General features: G+C 43.1%; 1 protein-coding gene across 1 annotated transcript in view; it reads left to right on the forward strand.

Annotated features, from left to right (window-relative positions):
• ADAM10 (ADAM metallopeptidase domain 10) overlaps positions 1–22,383 on the forward strand; it is a gene marked incomplete in the record, with an annotated part of 1,900,398 nt that overhangs the window by 1,299,124 nt on the left and 578,891 nt on the right. Inside the window, 1 exon segment of the mRNA XM_044078896.1 lies at positions 20,835–21,018. Coding sequence (XP_043934831.1) covers positions 20,835–21,018 — 184 coding nt within the window.

A 22,383-nucleotide genomic window follows, 5' to 3' on the forward strand; every position in this document is an offset into this window, starting at 1 on the left:
AAGTTTGATTGTGAAAAATGTTAAAGAAACAATTACCACACCGTTCTCAGCCCCCTTTGTAAGATAGTGTAAGTGATCTCATATGCACATTACTGAGTAGGTCTGCTTTCTGACTATGCTGGGTTCAGGGCATTAGTTAAGGATGGGGTCCCTCTACTAAGCCTTTTTCAAACTTCCTCTGTACAGAATAATTTACTGTCAAACTCTATGCATATTTAAATAGTTGCATAGTCGCATCTTCCACCCTCAAAAATAAATACAACACCAAATTCGAAAATAAAGTCCTATGGGCAGCATAATAAAAGAAAAGACCAGACTCATTGCATGCAAAACTAAGTGTAACTGTCAGAAAGCCAAAACACTCTTGCGAAACTAAACAAGGAACTCACGACTGTGTTTATTTTATTTACTTCAGTGGGACTTAAAAACAACTGGCTCTGCCTCTGTTGCTCTCCTGGATAATTTCCTCTCTCCTGGTACCCTTTAAATTATTTCTTTATGGCAGCTATGTATCTCCAAACTTTCCACACACTATGTCTCATGCTACTGTCTAGTAGCATGCATTAGTGCATCATCAAAGAATCTGTAATTTAGATTCCACATTGCTCCTTATGTGCAATATTTTAGCTAGTTTTACTTTTGCTATGTTTATATAGGGTTTTACTCAAATCCTAATATTTTAAAATCTGTACTGCTTAAATTGTATTGTATTTTTAGGTTCATAAATAGGTACTAGGCTGTCGGCCCTAGGGCTTACGTAAGCCTAGCCAACAAGGTTCCCTGCCTTTCACCACCCCTGGATGATATTTACCTGCACTGCTGTCTAGCAGAGGGCCAACAATGTGATGCCCGGGGTGAATTTTCTATTGCCCATCCACTCATCAAGATTTTTCTTGAGCGCTAGTGCCAAACTCTGCTTGACATAGGTAGTTTGTTCCAGAGTATTGGAAGTCTCTGGGACAGGAATCTATCCCTCCAGCATGTTCTGTTAATTGTGGCTCTGAGGGATTGGGATTTCTTTAGGTGGAGCATGTCCAGCAGCTTAGGGGTTTGACATAGCTTTGTATGTTAGGCAGAGATCACCTCGGAATAGGCGATATGCTAAGGAGTATAGCCGGAGTTGTTTGAGGCGGTCAGCATAGGGTAACTGTTTGAGTCCCATAATCCTCTTAGTGAGGTATTTTTGTGGCCTGTCTAGCTGCTGCAGATGCCTTGTAAAGTACATTCCAAATGGGGCATTGTACTCCCTAATGGATCTGATGAGATCCGAGTAGAGGGGGACAATGACTTCTTGTTTTCTAGATAAGAACCCTTTCATGATGAGGTGTGCTATGTAGAAGGATTTCCTGACTACTGTGGCAATGTGATTATCAAAGGAGAGGCTACTGTCCACTAGAGTCCTGAGGTCTCTTATCACGCCTTCGTATTAAGTGGGCTGCCGCCTATGTTGGTAGTCCATGGGTACAGGGTTTTTACCAAAGGAATGACCATGCATTTTCTGACGTTGAGCTTGAGGCCATGGCTCTGACACCAGGCATCAGTCTCGGTGAGTTCCTTTTGCAGGATGTCCACGTCGTTTGGGGACTTGACTGTGGCACCCAGTTTTCAGTCATCTGCAAACTTTGTCAGCCAGAAGCCGTCTGTGTTGGCCTGTACTTCACAGAAGTAGATCCCAAGCAGGAGGGGACCCAAGACAGAACCCTATGGTGCTCCACTTGTCACAGGTTTAGAGTCGGATTTGGAGTCCGCAATTTTTACAGTGTAGGTTCTGTCATTGAGCCAGTTGGTGACCCATCTTGTGACATACGAGTTTATACCCAGCTTGGTGAGTTTATTTATGAAACCAGAATGGGGGATGGTGTCAAAAGCCTTGGCGAGGTTGAGATAGGCTGTGTGGACTGCCTTAACCTCATCCATGGCTTTGGTGACTTTTTCAAAGAAGTCGACAAGGTTCAGGAGACATGATCTGCCCTACACAAATCTTTGCAGACCCGGCTCGTCAGGCTAATAGGGCGATAGTTCCTGGGGTCCATGGTGGGCTCCCCCTTTGATGAGTGGTACAACTGTTGCCGTGCCCCATTCAGTGGGTACAAAGCCTGTCGAGAGGCTATGACTGAACATGGTGCTTAGGTGGGGGGACTAGTTCATTCTGAAGCTCATGTAGAATGCAGCCAGGGATATTGTCCGGTCCCATGGATGCTGTGTTCTTGATTTTGGATAGCGCAGTTTTCACCTGTTGAGTTGTGATTGCAGGGACACTGCATTCTTCCGGTATGGATGTGGGCCATTTAGGAGGTGGTGGGGGGGTAAAGTTGGCACTGAGCCTATCAGTCAGGATGTTTGTGATATCAATTGGTTCCATGAAGTTTGTGCTGTAGCTCAGAGCAGATCTGGGTGTTGCCATTGAGATTCTTGACATAGCTGTAAAATGCTTTGTGGCTGTCCTTGGAGTCAGTGGCAATCTTATTTTCATAGTTCGCTTTGGAAGATTTTATGAGATCTCAGCTTCTTGCTGAGGCTGACCAGACAGCTCCTCCACTTGTGGGATTTTATTCTCTTTTGTAACAGTTTCTTCCTTCTGTTGTAGAGTTAGTTAATAGCGGACCACCAGATTGGTTCCCTTTTGCCAGCCCAGTCGGACACTACCTGGTAAACAAAAGTAAATAAATAAATAAAATAAAAATAAAGAACTCAGGACTGTGATCAAATCAACCAAAGCCTGCCATGAGGTAAAAATATAAACCCAGGTGAAAGATAACCAGAAAGTATTTAACTGTGTTAGAAATCTCAGAAACAATGACTGGCACTACAGTCAGCTAATAACAATTGATATCACATACTTGGACCAGAGTATATAGCCAATCCACTGGCCAACTAATTCAGATTGAGCATCACCCCCACCCAATCTTCCAATATTCTCACATCAGATACCTGCATCTATAACCCCCTCAAATCTCTCAACAATTTCTGAAGTTACTACACATGGCCAAGATCATAATTTCTATTGGGACTGAGTAACGTTCTAGGCTGCCTACCAGTTAGTCCAAAACATATGTCGAACCCCCTACAAAGACTCTTCAGTGCTAATCTCAAAACAGGTTTTGTGCTGGATAATTGAAAGACTGCAACAGACATTCCCTTGCATGAAGGTGGGATTTCAATGAGCCCAGGCAATTTATATACACATAAGCCTAACCAGTCTCATCTGGGAACCTGTCAACAATGAACTGCCCCTTGATCACCACATATTCAGTATTGTAAGGAAATCCTTTTTCATTGTACATCCTGTATCTAAAGGTACATCATCCAGATCCAGGCACATAATTTTTCCCCTTTACTTGGCACTCATTAGGCTAATCACTGAGTGTAAAGCCCCTTTTGTTATGTACCTGTCCAAACACTTGTCACAAGTGAAAGCCGTCTAACCCTGAAACATTTAGAAATTATTCCAAAACAAACCTGCCAATGTGTTATACCATGATAAAATTTCTATCGTCCCAAACCATGTGAACTCTGCTCCCAGTATGGAATTGTTTACAGAAAACCTATACCATCGTGTAAACAGCTGCACTGAGGTAGCTGTTACCTACAAGGAATAAGCAGAGAACTAACTCATATTACAAGCCACCCTGGTGGAATGCCAATATCAAGTTGTTTAACAAGAGGAGGAAAAACATGGCCAAAACTAGGAAGTGCAATACCCAGCAAGGTGAGAAACCCCTCAAACTAAAGAAGCAACTCAGAAATCTTATCAAGCACACCAAAGCCAAATTTGAGGCAGAAATGTATTCAGACAGACGATAACCATAAGGCCTTCATTGGCTTTGTACACAACCTCAAAGGTAACACAAAACAGTGTGCAGAAGAAATTGTAAATGGAGCCACCTGAAAGGAATCTGAGGATATAGCAAACCCACTGGCTGATAAATTTAATCTCAATTTCACCTCTTTTTTCCCCTCCGTACCTCTCAGGAGATACCCTTGACCATAACTCCTGTGGCTATCACTAACGAACAAGTCTTCAGTGCACTCTTCAAGGTAAAGAATACTACCTCAGTGGACCCTAATAATATCCTGGGATGCCTCTCGGATGGCATGAAACATGGTGTAAAGTACTCTGAAATCACTGTTCATACTCAGCACAATGTTGACCTTCTACTTACCTGGATAACTACAGATCATAAGTCTGACTAGTCTTGTGTTTAAAGCATGGAAAGAATTATCATGGATTTTTTAAATACATACATACACACATACAAATGTTTCAAGCACGAGCATTAATGCCCTTCTAGCTTGCCAGTATACCAAAACACTTGTTCCCATGATAAGTGTCCAGGCTGTTCTCACAAATATCTAAACTAGTACTTGCTTTAATGTAATTTGGTAGTCTGTTCCAAACATCTGCTACTCTGTCAGAGAACCAATTAGTACACTTCTCATTCCTATAGAATCTTCTACATAGGTTATCTGATGATTCTCTAGTATTTTTTGATAACCCCAAACATTCCCAGAGGTAGTTCTCCCTAAATGCCCTATGTACCTGAATAAGATCTCCTCTTAAATATCTGTAAGAGACACTGTACAAGTTCATATATTTTAGTCTTTCATAATAACTTAGATTTTCACATCCATGGATGCCCTTGGTATATTTACACTGTGGAAACAGATGCAGAAGGAATCACCACTTGGAAATAAACCTCCGTTGTAACACAGAAACGTCTTTATTTGCAAAACAAAGAATAAAATGAGCGCTTTCGCGTAGGATAACTTTCATTGTAAATTACATCTGAAGAAGCGTAGTTATCCTACACGAAAGCGCTCATTTTATTCTTTGTTTTGCAAATAAAGACGTTTCTGTGTTACAACGGAGGTTTATTTCCAAGTGGTGATTCCTTCTGCATCTGTTTCCATTTGTTACCTGACTTATTTTTCGGAAGGCATCTTTAATTACCAGCAACAGTTTATTCTAGTTATATTTACACTGTACTCTTTCCAGTTTATTTATGTTTGTTTTCCTATAGGGTTTCCATACTGTTATTCCATACTCAAGTTTGGATCTAATGTAATTAACAAGCAATGACTTCATTATGTTTGATTTCCTAAACTTTATAAATCTTTTTATACAACCTATAGATGTTCTTTGTATTTCACTGTTGCAGTCATCACATTTGGGTTACCCTGCCAGGGGTTGCCCTCAGCTGGCCCGAATACCAGAGGCTTAGTATTTCTGCATCGGTTGCTTTCGCTCCAGGACTGACGTCAGGTCATCAGTGGTATAAAATCAGGCCGCCGATGCCATTACATCAGTCTTTCTTGTCAAGGAGCCAAAATAGAAGCAGTTCGCACGAGTGCCGGTTGGCCACTACCTGAGTTTTTGTTCCCAAATTGAAGTTGAAGTCTTCTAAAGCTAAGTACCCCATTGGGGATCCTTTTGTCTTGCTCTAACCGTTGTCAGAAAAAGTTAACAATTCTCTCACCTGTGGAAAGCAAATACCACATAGAGACTTCCATTCTTACTGCGTCACCTGTTTAGGCCCAGACCACGACATCCCTCGCTGTCGCTTTTGTGCTTTGTTTAATGCCAGAACTATACATCGTTGGGCCCTTATTGAAGCTAAATATTCTGTAAGCCATCCAACTACCGATCTTCCAAAAAAACGTAAGGATAAAGACAGAGGCAGATCGCACAGGTCCAAAACTGCCAACTATGCTTCCGTTAAGCTAGTCATGAGTTCACCAGTCCTCAGTGAGGTGCTTTTGCAGACCGTGATGCCCGCTTCTGTGGATTCGCAGGCCGCTACCGAGACCCTTTCAGAGTCCGGTATGCCATGAGAGACTTCTTTGACTAAGAATCCTGCGGATGTCTCTTATCTTGGATGGGACCGGAGATGATGAGCAGGCACCAGCTTCTGAGGAAGTACTTCGCACTACCGATACTCACCACAAACTGACTACTTCTTTCACATCTTCAGGTCACTACCGAGTTTCTAAGGCCCAGGGTACGAAATACGCCCAAAAAAACGACGACCCAAACTCAGACACATGCTTCCTTGCCTCAATCTCATGCTTAAAATGGTAGAAGACCTTATTTTGCTTATTAGGGGAAGCCAGGCTACCTCTTCCAAAAGAAAGAGATTTGTCCCCAGTAGTTTTATCTGAACAGGAGTCCGATGACTCTGATGCTTCTGAATATGAAGACATGAAACCCTTCTCTGCTTATGAGGATTCTGATGCAGAGGAATCCATTCCTTCTGCCTCTCCACCTGAGGATTTTTCATTTGGTGAAACCCTTCATACTTTAAGGGAGCATTTCCAATGGGAATGTCAGGACTACCCTCAGTCAGAAAAGAGACTCAGGGAATTCTTAGATTTACCACAGCACAGACCTTTGGCCATTCCTCATGTCTTGGATTTTGTTTGTTTTTATGGAATCTAGTTTGACTCCTGACACCCTTCCTCCTGCTCCCAGGAAACCTGTCAGGTACTACAGAGTCCCTGACTCTCAAATTCCTTTTCAAAAATCCTACTGCTGACCCAGAGGTCATCTCTCAAGGACCTAAAGGAATTAAAGCAACCACAACTAAGAATCCCACCCCTTCAGACAGGGATTCCTGAGCTTTAGACAGAAGGGGTAAAAAAGTATACACCTCTGCTACTCTTGCTATTAGAGCACAAATTGTCAGTTTCACATGCTGAAATATCAGCAGCATGCCATGGAACTCCTCAAAAAAAATGTTTTCCTTTCGCTTGTGCAGAAAATAAAGAACAACAAGAGCTTATGCATTCTGCAAGCCAAGGTAATAAGCACACCTTGCAGTGTGGTTTTCACGTCCTAGAAGCATCTTGTTGCAGGGCAGCAGTCACTGGTTCTGTCTTTAGAAGGCATGCTTGGCTTAAGGAACAGACCTTGCCAGACCATGTCAAATCAAAATTATTAGACGCACCATTGAACAAAGACAATTTGTTTGGCACCAAGGCAGAAGAGGTCTTAAAAAAGATGGAAGAAAAAGCTAAATCTATGCAGACAGACTTTTTACAGGTCCAGCCTCCGAGGTTCAGTAGGCATTGCCCCTCCAAGCACTGTTCCTTTCCGGCCCCCTCCAGGCCAGCTCAGCCCAGACCCAGGGGAAGCAGACTCCCCCCAGACAGCAGCCCAAGGGAATGCAGAGATCTATGCAGTGGAGTTCCTCCTCTTCAAAAATGGGGAGTGCTAAGCCACCCCCTTATGGTAAGAACTCAGAATAACTTTATACCTCCACCCCTTACCTCTGCCCACCTGCTTGTGCCCCTAGGAGGAAAACTGTCCTTCCATGCAAAAACTGGGCTTCTATTACCAACGACCGATGGGTCCTCAACATAGTGTCCCAGGGATACAAATTTTATTTCCACACACTGCCAACCCCAAAAGGGTTCCCAGATCTTCCTCCAAACCAGTGAGCAGAGAACAAAAAGCAAGTCCTTTCCCTGTTCTCCATGAGGACAGTACAGCATGTACCTGCAGACCAGATATGCCAAGGTTTTTATTCCAGAGTCATGCCAAGGTTTTTATTCCAGAGTCTTCCTGGTGTCCAGAAAAGAGGGCACCTGACGCCCAATCCTCGATCTATCCATTCTAAACACCTTTCTGGTGATACTGGAATTCAAAATGCTCATCCTCCAGCAGCTTCTTCCTGTGCTTTCCAATGGTGCTTTTTTAGCCACCCTAGACCTAAAAGAGGCCTACCTACACATCCCAATCAGGGAATCTTGCAGGAAATATCTACATTTCAGAGCAGGATCTATGCACTTTCAGTTCTCTGTGCTTCCCTTTGGCTTATCCACTGCTCCCAGAGTTTTCACGAAATGCCTGGCTCCAGACATTACTTTTTGCAGACAAAGAAATATTCAGATTTACCCATACTTAGACGACTGCATTATTCAGGCAGACAGTCAGGAAAAGCTGCTCAAGCACCTGGCCTTTGTAAAGACCCTACTAATCTCTCTAGGGTACACATCCCTAGGGTACACAATCAATGAAAAGAAATCTAAACAGGTGCCCACACAAAGGATAATATTCCTGGGAGCAAGTCTGGACACAGCAACCCAGATGGCATACCCAACTCCAGAGAAACAAATTTTCCTGACAGCCTACTTCTCTCAACTAGCCACCAGGCCCCAGCTAACTGCAAGGAAGATCCTGTAAGTTCTGGGTCCATAGCATCTTGCATACTACTCGTTCCATATGCCAGACTGCATATGAGGAAACTTCAGTGGTACCCAAAGAGCCTTTGGTGCCAACACTCTCAGGACATGGAAACTCATACCTATAACTCCTTGCCTTAGAAAAGATTTTCTTTGGTGGGCATCAGCATGCTCCCACAACAAGGGAATGCCTTTGTCTGCACCCCCCGCCACCAAGACCCTCACCACAGAAGCATCAGACTACGCTTGTGGTGCCCACCTGGACGGCAGGTGCTTACAGGGCCAATGGAGCCCACAGCAAATCCCTCTGCACATCGATCAAAAAGAGATGATGGCTGTGCAGTATGCCTTGATAGCTTTCAAGCCCCTTCTCTCTCCAGGTGCTCTCCTAATCAAAACAGACACCACCACTGTGATGTGGTACATCAGCAAGCAGGGAGGGACGCACTCCTACCCTTTATGCAGGCTGACCATGACCATTTGGCGCACAGCCTCTACCGTGCAACTACACCTATTAGCACAATTCCTACCAGGCTCTCTCAACTCTCTGGCAGACTAATTAAGCAGAAATCTTCTGGACCCACACGAGTGGCAACTCAGCAGAAGTACCTTCACCCTAATTACTCAGACATGGGGAACTCGAAGGTTGACCTCTTTGCCTCCTACATCAGCCATCAGCTCAGCAATTTCTGCAACAGAGCTCATCACTGCATGGCTTGGAAAGTGGATGCCCTGTCCTTCCCCTGGGTCAATCTATCAGTCTCTGCCTTTCCTCCCCTCCCTCTCATCCCCCAGGGTATTGCTCAAAATAAAGGAGGAAAAAACAAGGACCATTCTGATAGGTCCAGATGGACCCCTTGCTGCGCAGACTCTCCCTGCTCCCGCCCCTGGCATCTTCCTCAGATTCCAAACCTGACCCAGAGGGAAGGGGAATTCATGCATCCCCAATTGCAGATTCTCAATTTGGCAGCTTGGCTTATTCCCTAACCAATGCTATTTCTGCTCATTTTCCCAGTGAGCAGGCACTGACGGGTGGGAGGATGGCAGAACGGTTAAGGTGTTTACCTTGCAGACACAAGGTGCAGGGTTTGGTTCTCACATGGGGTAATTGGCTAGGCTTAAAATGGCCCACAAGGGCAATTAGCCTAGTACTAATCTATGATCTTTTCTCACACCCTTTGATCAAACAGTTCTTAAGAGGGGCTAGAAACTTGAGACCACCCAGAAGGGCACCAACACCAGCTTGGGACCTTAACTTTGTTTTGGAAAAGCTCACCCTTCTCCCTTTCGAACCAGCTGCTTCTGCAGAGCTAAAATTTCTCTCCTGGAAAACAGCATTCCTTCTGGCCATCACTTCAGCCAGAAGAGTCCCTGAGCTGCAAGCAGTCATGGCTGTGGAACCCTTCATTTTCCATGCAGACAGGGTATCCCTCAGAACTAACCCATCCTTTATGCCCATAGTGGTTTCCAGTGTGGCTCTCAACCAATCCATTCATTTGCCCACCTTTTTTCCAAATCCCCAGAACAAGGGGGGGAAAGGATTCTTCACTCTCTAGATGTGCACAGACAGCTCAGATTCTATCTTGACAGGACAAAATCCTTCAGAAAGTCTGATCAATTGCTGGTTAGCTCTGCTACAGGGACAGAGGTCAAAGCCATCTCCAAACAAACCATTTCAAAATGGATAGCACACTGCATCAATTTCTGCTACAGACAGCATGGAAAGCCACCCCCCAAGGGGGTCAGGACACACTCCACCAGAACAGCCTCCACCTCTGCAGCCTTCTTCAGAGGAGTCCCCATCAGGGACATCTTGGAGACTGCCACCTGGGCATCTGTTCACATATTTATCAAGCATTACCACCTGCCTCTCTTCTCCAAATCCAGGGCAGGGTTTGCCTCTGCATTCTTGCAAGGCATCCTAGCCAGCCCCTAGTTGCATTGACTGCCTCCACCCTTTTCCTAAGCTTTGGGAATCAACCCAAATGTGATGACTGTAACAGAGAAACATGAAGCACATAGTACAGTTGTGTACACTTACCATAAATGTGGATTTTCGAGTGTAATCACTGTTGCAGTCTTAGTTTCCCTCCCTCCGTCCATCCCTCTTTCTCCTTTTGTTACCATTCTAACTTGTTGGTTCTCCTTAACTTCCAAGGGAATTTTTGGTATTTATTTTCCACTGGTGGGATTTTTTTCCACCAGAACCTGGCCTCCTACTTGAGGGCTCCTAATAAGTTAGGGCAAGAAAAACTGATGTAATGGCGTCAGCTGCCTTACTTTATACTACTGATGACCTGGCGTCAGTCTTCAAGCGACAGCAACCGATGCAGAAATACTAAGCCTCTGGTATTCGGGCCAGCCGAGGGCTACCCTGGCAGGGATAACCCAAATGTGATGACTACAACAGTGAATACACTCTAAGATCTACATTTATGGTAACTGTACACAACTATACTTTATCTTATGTGTATGATGATAACTTTACGTTCTCAACTCACCTGTAGCATGCTGCCACCTAACCAGTGGGATTTCTTTGACTTGTATCCTTATTCTCTGATAGGGTAACAGACTGTATATCATGTCATACTGACCCTTGCTACTCCTTTTCCTCTTTAAGATACTTTGAAGAGGTATTGCTTCTCAACTTCCATCATCATGGGTTTCAGAAGGGTTGTAGTGCTTTAACTGCTCCTCAATAATTAAATGCAGGATAGCATACATCAAATTAAACACACAAGAACCATCTGCTAGCCTGAGTAATGTATTCAACTCTGTACAGCACCCCGGACTTGTGCACATTCTCCCAGGATTCAGCCTTTCGCCCATCACCCTTAGTTGGATCAACAGCTGTCTCACAGTATGCTCCTTGAGAGTCATTTGGACACTCCTTCCTGTGTATACATAGTCAACCTTGGTGTCCTTTAAGGCTGTTCTGTTTATTTCCTATGTTCTCCATATTTATAAATGCATTGAGTTCTTCCTCCTTTCTGTCTCGGTCTCATTCTGTGCAGATGACCTCATCAGGGATCTCGACCCACCATCCACAGTATTTAGTTTGTCTTGAATCATACTTCAGTAAAAATCATTCTTGGTTTACATCCGTACTGAGGCTGAGTAATAATGAGACCAAGGCAGTGATCTTTGGTGTTTCCAAGTAGCTGCTTCACGTCCATCAGCAGTGGTCTGTAACATACCACTTAGGTTCATAGGTAGGTACTAGGCTATCGGCCCAAGGGCCTAAGTAAGCCTAGCCAACAAGGTTCTCTGGCTTACGCCACCCAAGAAAGTTATTTTCCTGTGCCCCTGTCGAGCAGGGACACAGAAGTAATCCCCGGGGTGTATTTCCCATCCACTTATCAAGATTTTTCTTGAGTGCTAATGAGGAACTTTGATTGACATAGATGGGTAGCTTGTTCCAGAGTATGGGAAGTCTCTAGGGCAGGAATCTATACCTCCAGCATGTCCTGTTTATTGTGGTTACAAGGTTTAGGTCCCAAGAGCATGTAGCTCTGAGGGATTGGGATTTCTTTAAGTGTAGCATGTCCAACAACTCTGGGTTTGACATAGCTTTATATGTTAGACAGAGATCACCTCGGAGTAGGCGATATGCTACGGCGTAAAGCTGGAGTTTTTTGAGATGGTCAGTGTAGGGCATCTGTTTGAGGCCAGTAATCTCTTTGTGAGGTACTTCTGTGGCCTTTCCAGCTGCTGCAGATGTCTTCTGAGGTACATTCCAAAAGGGTTATTGTACTCTATAATGGGGTCTAATGAGTGTCAAGTAGAGGGGAACAATGGCATCTTTTTTCCTAGATGAGAACCCTTTTGTGATGAGGTGCGCCATGTAGAAGGATTTCCTGACTACTGTGGCGATGTGATTATCAAAGGAGAGACTACTGTCCACCTGGGTCCCCAGGTCTCTTATCACACATTTGGCATTAAGTAGACTGCCGAATATGTGGTAGTTCATGGGTACAAAGCTTTTACCAAAGGGGATGACGTTGCACTTTTTGGCATTGAGCTTGAGGCCCTGGCTCTGACACCAGGCATCTATCTCAATGAGGCCCTTCTGTAGGATGTCCACATAATTTGGGGACTCAACTATGGCTCCTAGTTTGCAGTCGCCTGTGAACTTCGTTAGCCAATGGCCTTCTGTGTTAGCTTGTACTTGAGAGAAGTAGATACCAAACAGGAGAGGTCCCAGGACTGAACCCTGTGGTACTCCACTTGTCACTGATTTGAAGTCTGGTTTGGAGTCTGCAACTTTTACAGTGTGGGTTCTGTCAGTGGGCCAATTTGCAACCCATCTTGTGACGTAGGAATTTATACCAAGTTTAGTGATTTTAGCTATAATTCCAGAATGGGGGTGGTGTTGAAAGCCTTGGCGAGGTGAAGATAGGCTATGTGAACCAACTTACCCTTGTCTACAGCTTTGGTGACTGCCTCAAAGAAGTCGATCAGGTTCAGGAGGCATGATCTGCCTTTCACAAACCCGAACTGGGTGAGGTCCAGAGTTTGGAGGTTACCAATGTCTTTGAGTTCCATGATGATACGTTCCATGGCCTTACAGACCAGGCTCGTCAGGCTAATAGTTCCCGGAGTCAGTGGTGGCTCCCCTTTGTGGAGTGGGATAACTGTTGCTGTGTGCCATTCAGTGGGCAGAAAGCCTGATGTGAGACTGATTGAACATGGTGCTTAGGTGGGGAGCCAGTTCGTGTAAAACGCAGTCTGGGATGTTGTCCGGTCCCATGGATGCTGAGTTTTTGGCTTTAGAGAGTGCAGCTTTTACCTGCGTAGTTGTGATTACAGGGACTCTGCATTCTTCCTGTATAGATATGGGCCCTTTCGAGGGTGAGAGGGGGGTTAAAGTTAGCACTGAACCTATCTGCCAGGATGTTGGCAATATCAGTTGCTTCTGTAATTTTCATGCTGTTGTGCTGTAACTCAGAGCAGATCTGGGTGTGTTGCCATTGAGATTCTTGACATAGCTATAGAATGCTTTGTGGTTGTCCCTAGAATCAGTGGCGATTTTGTTTTCGTAGCTAGCTTTGGAAGATCTTATAAGGGATCTCAGCTTCTTACTGAGGCTGACTAGGGAGCTCCTCCACTCATTGGATTTACTCTCTTTTGCAGCAGTTTCTTCCTTCTGTTGTAGAGTTTGTTTATGGTAGGGGACCACCAGATTGGCTTCCTTTTTTTGGAGGATAGCATCTTGGTTCTGTTTGGGTAGCACGATCCATGCACTCTTGTAAGTGCTTATAGAGTGAATCTGCGTAGGATTCAGCATTTGTAACTGTATTGTCCATCTGCATGGGTGTCATGAAGTTTGCCACTTCTGTCTTAAGAAGCATGAAGTTGGCTTTGGAGAATTTTTTTACCGTGATTTCCTTAATGGGGGGTGAGGGCAGGATGTGGATATCTAGGGTGTTTAGCTTATGGTCATATCTGACCAAACGAGCAGTTAACTTCAGATGTGGAACACCGGTCATTCATGTTGATAATGACTAGGTCTAGGATATTGTTGCCACTGGTGGGGGTGTGGATAAGTTGATCCAGGGCACTAGAAATTATGAATTCCAGAAAGCGCTGAGCGAAGGAGTTGGTACATGAGTAGTTTTCCCAGTTCATGGTGGGGTAGTTGAAATCGCCCATTATTAGGGTGTTTGGTTGAACCGTAATATTTTCCAGTATATCAAGAAAAAGGAGTGGGAATCCTGGGGCATGGTGGGGGATCTGTAGCAAGCTACAATTTGGATTGCAGTTCTGCCCAGAGTTAGTTGCACTTGGATAACCTTAGATGCATTATGCTGAGCAACTAGCCTGGAGGTGTGGATATCCTTAATGAATATGGACACGCCTCTTCCTTTGTTCCAGTCCAGGTTAGGTGGCCAAAAAGTGTGGTACAAGTTATAGCTTGGTAATGCAGGGATGCTCTCTGGAGCCTTGAACCAGGTCTCAGTCACTGCACAGCTATCGATGTTCTCCATTTTAAAGAGTGCCTCAAGGGAGGGCATTTTGAGATTTAGACTTCTAGCATTGAGTAGCATTACCCTTAGTTTTTGCTTGCCTGTTCCTGTTATGGTGGTGAATTTGTCATTTGAACCTTGCCTAAAAAAGGCACTATAGGGGCAGCAAGAGCCTTAGCCAGTTTCCGGAATCCCAGGGGTGACAGGTACAGACCATCTCTGGCAAAGCATCGTGGTCTGTCGACCATGTCGTCCCAGGCAGACAGATACTGGATCCCCTTAGAATGACACCAGAAGCTTGCCAATTGTTGAAGTCAAATCATTTTGTCCTTGTACTGTGGTATCATTCTGGGCAATGGTAGGACGCTACTCAAGGCTAGGGTCATACCTGCCTGGGCTACAAGATCGGAGAGCTCTTCCATGTCTCTCTTCATTTAGTCCAGAGAGGTACGGGAGTGACCTGAGTGCGTGGGTTATGTGGCAGATACTGGCACCTGACAGGCAGCTGACAGTAACCTTCTCCTTGTTTAGCCTGGTGAGTGGGATATCAGTGTGCGTGACTATAGTCACCTATGACTAGTGTGTTGGGTACATTGTTTTGCTATCTGCTGTGGTTGAGTGTCACACTGAGTCTGTGGGCTGTGTGTCATTTGGGTTGTGTTGGGGGTGGGGGTTGCGTGCGTTTCTGCTTTGGAGGTCTCTGTTGCTTGAGCAGATTATTATTGAGAGCCACTGCGAACATTTTTGTGTTTCTATGTGTGTATTTTGGTGGTGTAGGTTTAGTGGGACTATGTGATGAGTGTGGTGTGGTGCATGTTTTTCCCTTCTCGTCTTGGTTGGAGAAAGCTTTACCTTCAGTTTGGCTAGGTAAGTGCCTCTCTCACAGGTTGTGGTGTTGGGTGGTTGGAGGAGAAGGTTGTCTGTGTACATGAGGCAATTGCTTCATTGCCCCAAGATGCCCATATTCATCAGATAGATAGGAGAGAACACTGGGAGCTGACCCTTGGACATGCCTGAATAAAAAACTACTTTCCTCTAGACAAGTGAGGAAAGTGAGTATAAGAGCTATTTTTCTCTAAGCAAGTGAGGAAAGTAAGTACAGAAACTGTTTTCCTCTAGGTAAAGGTTGTGTGCTTTAGTAATTTGTAACTTATCTAGTGCTAACAACAAGTTCTGAACAAGTGCTGAGCACGAATAAGCAAATTCAAGTGCTAAAACTAAGAATCTGTACCTGGATCGTGTGTAGATAGGCTACCTAGTGCTTATCACTCCTACTGATGGGCTAGAATGCCTCCCTCCAACATAGAAAGGCTTGGGGGGCTCAGAAGCTTACAAGCAGTCCTAGATGCAGCAAATCTGTATCTGGACTAGACTGGTTGCAGGAAAGATGGGAAACAAGTGCAAACGTGGGCTTTTAAACCAGTAAGTTGAAAGAGATGGAAAAGCTGCCAAACGGCCAATAAACTACAATTTCTGGGTCAGAAACCACTCTTGTGGTAGATAGGCTTAGTGCTTACCACTCCCACTGATAAGCTAGAAGGCTTCCCTCCAACACAGAAAGGCTTGGGGGGCTCAGAAGCTTACAAACAGTCCTGGATACAGCAAATCTCTATCTAGACTAGACTAGTTACAGGAAAGGTGGGAAATGGAGCAAACACAGATTTTTAAACTAGAAAGTTGAAAGAGATGGAAAAACTGCCCAAAAGGCCAATAAGCTACAATTTCAGGGCCAGATACCACTCTTGTGGTAGATAGGCTACCTAGTGCTTACCACTCCCACTGATTAGCTAGAAGGCTTCCCTCCAACACAGAAAGGCTTGGGGGGCTCAGAAGCTTACAAACAGTCCTGGATACAGCAAATCTGTATCTAGACTAGACTAGTTACAGGAAAGGTGGGAAATGGAGCAAACACAGATTTTTAAACTAGAAAGTTGAAAGAGATGGAAAAACTGCCCAAAAGGCCAATAAGCTACAATTTCAGGGCCAGATACCACTCTTGTGTTAGATAGGCTACCTAGTGCTTACCACTCCCACTGATTAGCTAGAAGGCTTCCCTCCAACACAGAAAGGCTTTGGGGCTCAGAAGCTTGCAAACAGTCGTGGTTGCAGCAAGTCTCTATCTGGACTAAACTAGTTACAGGAAAGGCAGGAAACAAGCTTAGAATTTTTTTTTGGAAAGTGGAAGGGGAGAAAGAAGAAATAGAAGACAAATCAAAATTAAGGACCGAAGTGGCTTGCCCTTCACAAATGTTCTCTCTGTATTAGGTAGAGTGAGCTAGTGACACTAGACTGGAATAGAGCTGGGATAGAGCTGAACAGATGGACTGGTAGGAGTGTCTGAAGTCAAAATATGGTCTCACTGTATTCTGTTGAGTGAGCAAATGAGATAGACCCAGAAGGAGTGTTCAAACACATATTTTATGGGAGAGGCAGGCAATTCCAAAGCCACCAACATTAATTCCAAAACAAGAACAGGTAGTTGGGCGGGAAACTAACTGCAGAGACAGAGAGATCACAGTATTCTATGAAACAATTAAATAAAAAAATGAAATGCAGTACAGTCTTTAACGCTGCAAGTTTGTACTTAACTCTGCTAGTAATGCAGTTGATTGTAGGTATGTAGCAGAAGCCAAACAACTGAGGTATTGAGCAGTAATAAATTCAAAGATATGTGACTCACTTATAAATACAGAGAAACCCTCTAGGCTATCAGTTTAACACTGAATATCAATGAAGTGAAACACAATAGCCCCCACTACTGCAGAGACAGAGAGACCACAGTATTCTTTTTGCACTGAGAACACAGTAAATAACTAGTATGTATTCTAAATCAGAAGCTTACCTTCATCTTGACTTTAGCTCAGGGAAATTTAGAAGACTTTCACACTTTGGCAGAAAATGTCTCCATTTCTAACATCCTAAGCATGATCTTCTTTTGGGAAAAACCATCTTATTCCAGTTTTGGAATATGGGCTGTTGCTGTATACATGGAAGTCCACTGTTATTTGGAAGAATCCACATGTTCTGTCTAAGATCAAAAGATTTATGACTTAGTCACCACATCTTAAACATCACTGCACATCTTAAACATCACTGCACCCATGGTCTCCTCTCCAAAGCCAGACTTCTACCCACTGTCTCCTTTCAAGGCCAGACTTTTACCCAGCTGTTGTAGCTTCTTAGTCTGCAAGGCCCTCTGCTGCAGTCATTATTCTTTTCAAGACTCTTACCTAAAGTAAAATGTACATACCACATAAGATTATCGGAATCTAATTCTGTTACATTCCTCTGCCCTTCATGAAGCCTGTCCTGCAACGTGGAGGGATACTGCTTCTCTGAGAACTGACTCCCCATCCACATAAAACAAAGCTCACGCCTGTCCATATTCAAGCACACCTTAGATCTATGGATGGGAAACAGAACATTTAGCCCAGGACTGACCCCCTGTACTACTAATGGACAAAGGCAACTCCTAAATGCTTTATTCCATTCATGGATCCCCTCAAATTATGTATGGCATGATCCCATTTATTCTCATTAAGGGTAATATATAATTATTGACCATACGATGGGTAAGGACAATGTCTAACCAAATGAGTTGGGTAAATTTGAGTATAAAAATGGGAAATTGCCTAATGTTAAAATGGCCCGCAAGGGCAGCTAGCCTAGCTATGAACCTATTACAAAAGCATTCTGCTACTGAACACACAAAGTCTGGAATTTTCGACCACTTAATATAAAGTCAATTAAAATAAAGAAAACGTAGCTGTATTGCATAAATGTAGAAATGTAGTAGGAAAAAAATCCTCTGTTCCACCACAGCTGTAAAATTGTTAAAAACAAACTTTAATCTTCAGTAAAAACAACAAAAAAAGGAGCACAGTAAAATTCCCTGTTAAGCGCTTTCGGCTTACTAGCCTTCATCAGATCATATGTCTTAGCCGTGCTCACCCTGAATTTAAAGACGGAATAAACCAATCAGTGTTCCAGACACACAATCATAACCAATGAAAACTCATTAGTGTGCATAAAGCACATCTCCTGTGTCTTGCTGTGAGACAATCATTATTGTATCTCAAGGTATCAAATGTCTGGTATTCTATTAGCAGAACTATCCAATAGCAACCAAGTTAATGATTTGCATACAGCATAAATCCTGCTTCTTGTTATAGCCAATCATATTTATGCCTTCAAATATCCAGTCTACAATTTTCTTGTCCTGTAGCATTGAAGGGACTGAATTCCTTTGGTTGCCCTAACATATTGTTATTCATTTCATTCAACAGTATGCAGTACTTGACAGAAGCAAGTAGCACATATGATACAGTTTTATAAGTGCAATAGCATTGGTGCTCTTGCATATAAATGCCTTTTATGTGCGTATTACACAGTATAGAAAATACTGCCTGGTCACAGATTCAGCATGAAATAAATCACCACAAAGAGCGTTATCACTGCTACAGCATTCCTTGTTTTTATCAGTCTCTGCCTTGAATACTTACTGCAAATGATGTAGATATATTCGCAGAACAACTTGACAACACATAAAAGTTAATTTGTAGCTCTTGTATCCCATTGCCATAATAATAAGGTTGCACCACAAAGGGTGTTGTAGATAATCACTGCTGCAGCTTTCCTTGTTTTTACCAGTCTCTGCCTCAGATAATTAAACTGCAAATGATGTAAATATATTCGTAGAACAACTTGGCAAAGCATAGAATAAATTGCAGCTTTTATATTCCATTACCTTAAATTGTCCATTAATCTTCCTTTCTAGAAGCTACACTCATTTTTCTTGCTTTCAGCATAGGTTTCAGTGGGGCAACACTTTTGAGACCTAGTGGACGGTTGGCTCTCAAGTTGGTTATCCAGCTGGATTCACGTAGTTCATTTCTGTTTTTAATATCCCCTTCTCGTAAACTCATGGGAATTACTTCCACCGCTCTGAATTTAAAGCGGTGGGTGGGATTGCCGGCAACATGCGCTGCAAGAGCATTTGTGAGATCCAATTTCTTAATATCTCTAAGGTGACGCAGGATCCAATTTTTAAAAAGCTGCTGTTTTGCCTATGTAAAAAGCAGTGCAATGTGTACAGCAAGCAATATAAATTAGATGTTATGTATTGCAGCTTGCATATGTATTGAAACTGTAGATACAGTTCGTGCCCGGATGTATAAATGTATTGTCACTATCCAAGTGATTACATGCTTTACATCTGTGGCACCTATAAGTACCCTTTCTAGTTGACATTTCTTGTTCAGCTAGCCTAGCTATGAACCTATTACAAAAGCATTCTGCTACTGAACACACAAAGTCTGGAATTTTCGACCACTTAATATAAAGTCCATCTTTAATAAGCAGTTTACGTCCATCCTTAGTAGCTGCTATACTTGAGCAGTGTGTGTTGTTGTATGAAGGCTTAGTGTCCCACTACCATTTTCAGTGCAAATACTGTTCCCTAGATAGAATGATATTCTGGACTTCCCAGTTGAATTGTAGCATTTATAATGTTTTTGTTTGCTATATAGATTTGTGTATTTAAATGTGTATTTTCATACACACACACACACACACACACACACACACACACACACACACACACACACACACACACAGTGGTTGTGCTGAATGCACATGGCTGAGCTGTATGCTACTGTTATGTAAGTGTATATTTTTCATGCTGTTTTTCTGTTTGTTGTGTGACAAGGTTGTAGCTGAAAATAAGTCCTATAAATAAGTAAATAGATAGTGACTTCTTGTAATAAGTTGTATTATCTTGCAGTGTTTTGTAGCTTTCTTCCATTCAGACATGATTTGTAAACAAATGCATTAAATAATGAGGTTGCTTATTTAATCAGCCTTTAATGTTATGTTGGGCATACTCACCCAGTGCACAAGAGCAAAAAAGTGCAAAATTATGACTCTTCGGAGGATCATCTCCAGTATGTGACCCAAGCAAGGTCCCATTATATATCAGGTGCGCTAAAGCAAGAGCAGGTTTGGTATATTTTTCAACATGTCATGTACAGCAGATATTGCTTAATTTCCTTTCTTCGTTTTGCCAGAACTTAGCCATGAATTGCGATATAGAAGATGTATGATTTGTCTTTTTTGTAAACTGGTGTAGAGCACTGATCAACATGAACTCCTTTCTTGCTCAGCTTAGAAGCACTGTCTAGATAAGTGACTTGCTAGGATTTAGAAAAGTTAGCAAAGAAAAGGCTGCGGGGAATATTTGGTACTGCTGGTTTTCAGAGGTATGTATGTTCTGTGGTTTTGATCTCCTTTTGATGTTCCTAATTTAATTTGAGCAGTGTAATAGAAAATGCTTAGTACTTTTGTCATAATTACCTCTCTGGGAGCAGGGAGGTATTTCTTTTAATATTTTGAGCAATAAACTGACATGGATTTTTAAAAATGACCCCCCTTCCCTTACACACACAGCTTTCATTAATCCCATAACATTGTATGCAATAGGCAGAGAACAGCCCATCTTAATCATATATTTTTTGTTCATAAGTGACCTGGTAGTGCTGCAGATATTGCGTCTTATTTGCAGTTGGTAGAGAATGAGACAAGGATATGTAGGTTTCTAGATGTGCCAAGCTGTTTGCTTCAGTCTGTGCATTTGGCTTTGTTTTATTTAAGTCTTGTCAGGATTGCATAACATGTATTTTTTTTTTTCAGCCCAAGTCAGGGCCCCTGTTGTACACCGCAGTGCGTCTTTAGAGGGACAGATGCTAAATGCCGTGAGGAATCAGACTGCGCAAAGAACAGTACATGCAATGGCAGAAGTGCACAGTGCCCTATGTCAGAACCAAAGAAAAACTTCACAACATGCAACAGAGACACCCAAGTGTGCATCAATGGGGTATGTTTTAATAATATATGGTTGGTTAGTCAGACTGATTATGTTGTATGAGTGAATAGGAAGGTATACTTTCCCACTGCAGAACTCATCAGGCTTTCACTGAGAATCACTGTGACTTTGTGTGTGTAGGTATATATAAGGGAGTGAAACTCCCTTTGATAGGGAATGCAGCAGGCTTACCCCATCAAAACCACTTTCTATTTGCATCATGTTGAAACTTCATTTGGTTTGTTTCATCTGTTTAAGCTTTGACTGATTGCAACTTGCAAGGTGTAATAAAACCCTTTTAATTTCCCCACCCCAACACAGTTCTGAAGTTTCCGTACTTCTTATGCTCAGTCAGATGCCCCTTTAGCTAATGTACATTGTAATTGTATGAACTATATCAGGAGGACATTTTCAAACTAGCACTACTTAGTGTATTTTTTTTTTTTTTTTTTTTTTACTGCTTGCAGAGTTCAGATCTCAAACCTGCCATCATCTTGTGTAGGGCATTTCTAACACTTGTAGCCTGAAATGTTAAAAACTCTTGTGCTCATAATCACGTCATTCAGATCACCAACCAGGAAGGTAGAGTGTTTTATTCCTGTCTTTCCCTTGTCAAGGGAGCAGGTGACACCAGTCCCGCATCATGGATCTTCATGTTTTCAAGTAGCACATGCAGCGTAATTGCTTCCAAATAGTAACTTGCCATTGGGTCATAATCCGTGCTACCACAGGACACCTGAATGGTGTTGCTGACATACCATTCAATTAACACTGAATGGCTGCTACTTTTAATGCACATTATTGCAGTTTAGTTTTTATTCTAGTTGAGTATACATCAGACTACTTGCCATGGTGTCAGATGCCCTACAGGAGAAGGAACACTATGTGCTCCCTTTTCTAGATAACTGGCTATCTGTGGCTCCATTAGAGGACTGTGATATCATTCCTTATTTGTATACTTAGTTTGTGAGAAGGTTCCCGGAGTCCAATGGAGGTCTTGGTTACTCACCAAGAGCCATTGCATTTGTCCCAGAGAAATTGAAACCAAAAGCACTGAAGATCAAACTGGAGCTCACTAGCTTGCCTCAGTCTAGGTCAAGAGAAACCACATCCTAGTCCCATTCCCAGACTTCTGCCCAAGAGATACTCCAGCTGACTCAAGACTTTGATTTTCCTTAAGTCCAGATGGCCAGCTTTGGAAATTCCTGAGGGTATCCAGGGTCTCCCTCTGAAAGCAGAAAGATGGAACCTTACCCGTTGGAGGATACTCAAATTCAGGTGAGCTCTGTCATATTGGCCAGTTCTCTTCTGCTGTTATGTATGACTCTAGCACTGAAGACACCTTATCTGCTTCAGTTTCAGAGGATATTTCCTGTG

The sequence above is a fragment of the Protopterus annectens genome, chromosome 7.part1 (assembly GCF_019279795.1).
Source record: "Protopterus annectens isolate FY-2018-M chromosome 7.part1, PAN1.0, whole genome shotgun sequence".
Taxonomy (NCBI): domain Eukaryota; kingdom Metazoa; phylum Chordata; order Ceratodontiformes; family Protopteridae; genus Protopterus; species Protopterus annectens.